The 2,218-nt window shown below is 55.2% G+C and overlaps 1 protein-coding gene across 1 annotated transcript in view; it reads right to left on the bottom strand.

Annotated features, from left to right (window-relative positions):
* F3 (coagulation factor III, tissue factor) overlaps window positions 1-725 on the bottom strand; it is a 10,718-nt gene extending 9,993 nt beyond the window's left edge. The window contains exon 1 of the mRNA XM_055628157.1: window positions 561-725. Coding sequence (XP_055484132.1) covers window positions 561-648 — 88 coding nt within the window. The 5' untranslated portion in view covers window positions 649-725. The remainder of the gene's footprint in view (window positions 1-560) is intronic.
* Between the last annotated feature and the right edge of the window lie 1,493 nt (window positions 726-2,218).

Genomic DNA, 2,218 nt, shown 5'->3' with positions numbered 1-2,218 from the left:
TCTCTCTCTCTCTCTCTCTCTCTCTCTCTCTCTCTCTCTCTCTCTCTTGCAAGTCCCCGGGTTTCAGTCACAGCCTCACAATTAACACTGGGCAGATCGGGTACGCACTCTGTCTTGCCTGGGGCATTGCTTCTATGAGATCTAAACCAAAGGCCGAAAGAATAGCTATTTATTACGGGAGGGCGCACACCTCGTCAAAGATAATATGCGAGCCACGCAAAGCACGCCGACTTGGGCAGAGGCGGACCCACCAGCCCTCCACCTTCAAGGGCGCGACCTCCCAGGAAGCTCTGCTCAGAGTGAAAGCGGGGACCTCAGGTCACCCTGTGCAACCACAGAGGAGGCATCTTCAACTGCGACAGCAGGGGATCGGGCACCAACTACCTCCCCGCTCTGCTGCGTTCATTCAAACCCGCAGGGTAAGCACAGAGGTGGCGGGACACCTTGCGGTCCCCAAGGAACCAGAGCAGCCCCCCCCCCCCCCCAGCCAGCCAGCCAGGTCCGTCACCACTCCTCCGCGGGCGGTGCGCCCTGGGCTTCCCAGGACCGGTGCCACTCACCTGCCGCCAGGGCCACCTGTGCGAGGAGACAACCGAGAAAGGTGGGCGCGAGGGCCGCTAGGAGGCGCGGGCGCGCGGGGATCGCCATGTCCAAGGGCTGGGGTCGAGGTCGCGGGGCTCTGCCGGCGGCGCGGAGGCTGAGCTACGGGAGCGATCCGAGGGAGCGAGAGATGGGTAACGGCTGCACCCAGGCTGCCGGGGTCCGCGCGGAGCGAGTTATAAAGGGCCGCGCGGACACCCGGGCCTCTCCACCCCGCGCCGCCTCCGCGGAGGCCCGCGACTCCCCGCCCCACCGCCCGGTGCTCTCGCCTTAGCAGTAGGCGGCTCCCGCTCAGTCCACACCCCTGCCCCGCCCCCTCCCCTAGGAAACTCCAAGACCCCGAAAGGGGTGACTCAACCGTGATTCAACAACGCAGAGTTGTCTTTGGGCACAGGCGGATCCAGGTGCTGCGGAGACCCAGGCTCCTGGGCCAATCCCTGGATAGCCAGCTTGGGGGTGGCTTGCCCGTGAAGGGAGCCTCGCTCAAAGTCAAGGGAGCTTTACTTTTCCTGAGCTTTCGATGGACGCCGCGCCCCTAGCAGTGGACTCATTAGGGCCCCTGGACCGTTGGGATTAGCAGAGGACAGATCCAAAGCCCTGCCCCGATGCCCAGTGGTTAGCAGAACATTCTGTCAGTCCCTTGGTTCCTTGTGCAGGGTGGTGCAGTAAACGCACGTGTGTCTGCCACGGACAAGTGCCCTGGCTTAGGTCTAAAGGCCACTTGGCACACCCGCCCCCCACACTCCCAACCCACCGCCGTTCCTGCATGACTTGGGTAGCCGGTTCCAGGAAGGATGGTTCTCACGCAGTGTGTTTGGGTGAATTCCTTCAAAATGCAGAGAAGCAAAAAATGAAACTGAAAAGTAAATAACATCCGGGCTTTCCAGTGTGTGAGATATTTTTTTGGGGGGTTCTTTCTAAATGCTTTGAGTGGACACAAGAGTCCAATCATTCCAGTCACACCTCTGTCTCTGAGAACAGTGGCAGCCAGGTACAAGCTTTGGTTTTTACTTCGCTTATTTCCTAGCTTTCCTTTCTTGGCTTTGCTGTGAAGATGTTCGGGCCTGAGAAGGCCACTTATCCTATTGATAGCAGATGCCTAACAATCTTGGCAAAAGATTTCTTGTCGTTTCTGTCCAACTTGTCCCTTCCTTTATACCAGTGGTTCTCGATCTTTCCAGTGCTGCGGCCCAACTATAAAATTATTTTCACTGCTACTCCATAGCTGTAACTTTGCTACTGTTATATACAAATCGTAACATAAATATCTGTGTTTTCTGATGGTATTAGGCAAGCCCTGTGAAAGGGTCGTTAGACCACAAAGGGATCAGGACCCACAAGTTGAGAACCACTACTTTATTATATATAATGCATATTATATGTAATTTATAATATATATAGTAATATATATCATATGTGATATAAATATAACTCCCTTGAGTGAAGTCAAGCTTAGGTCCACCTCGTAGGCTCTGAGAAGAGCAAAAGGCTACTGTGCTGTTGTCACACTCGTGATGGCTTTGATTAGGATGCCGGATTCTGTCTGAGAATGGACAGGGCGGAACCTCTTAGGTGCTCTTTTACAACACCACTGGCCTAAGTACACAATGTAGACCTA

The sequence above is a fragment of the Psammomys obesus genome, unplaced genomic scaffold, assembly GCF_907164565.1.
Source record: "Psammomys obesus unplaced genomic scaffold, mPsaObe1.curated_primary_1811, whole genome shotgun sequence".
Taxonomy (NCBI): domain Eukaryota; kingdom Metazoa; phylum Chordata; class Mammalia; order Rodentia; family Muridae; genus Psammomys; species Psammomys obesus.
Note: the sequence above shows the minus strand (reverse complement) of the source record. Positions and strands in the feature narration are given on the sequence as shown.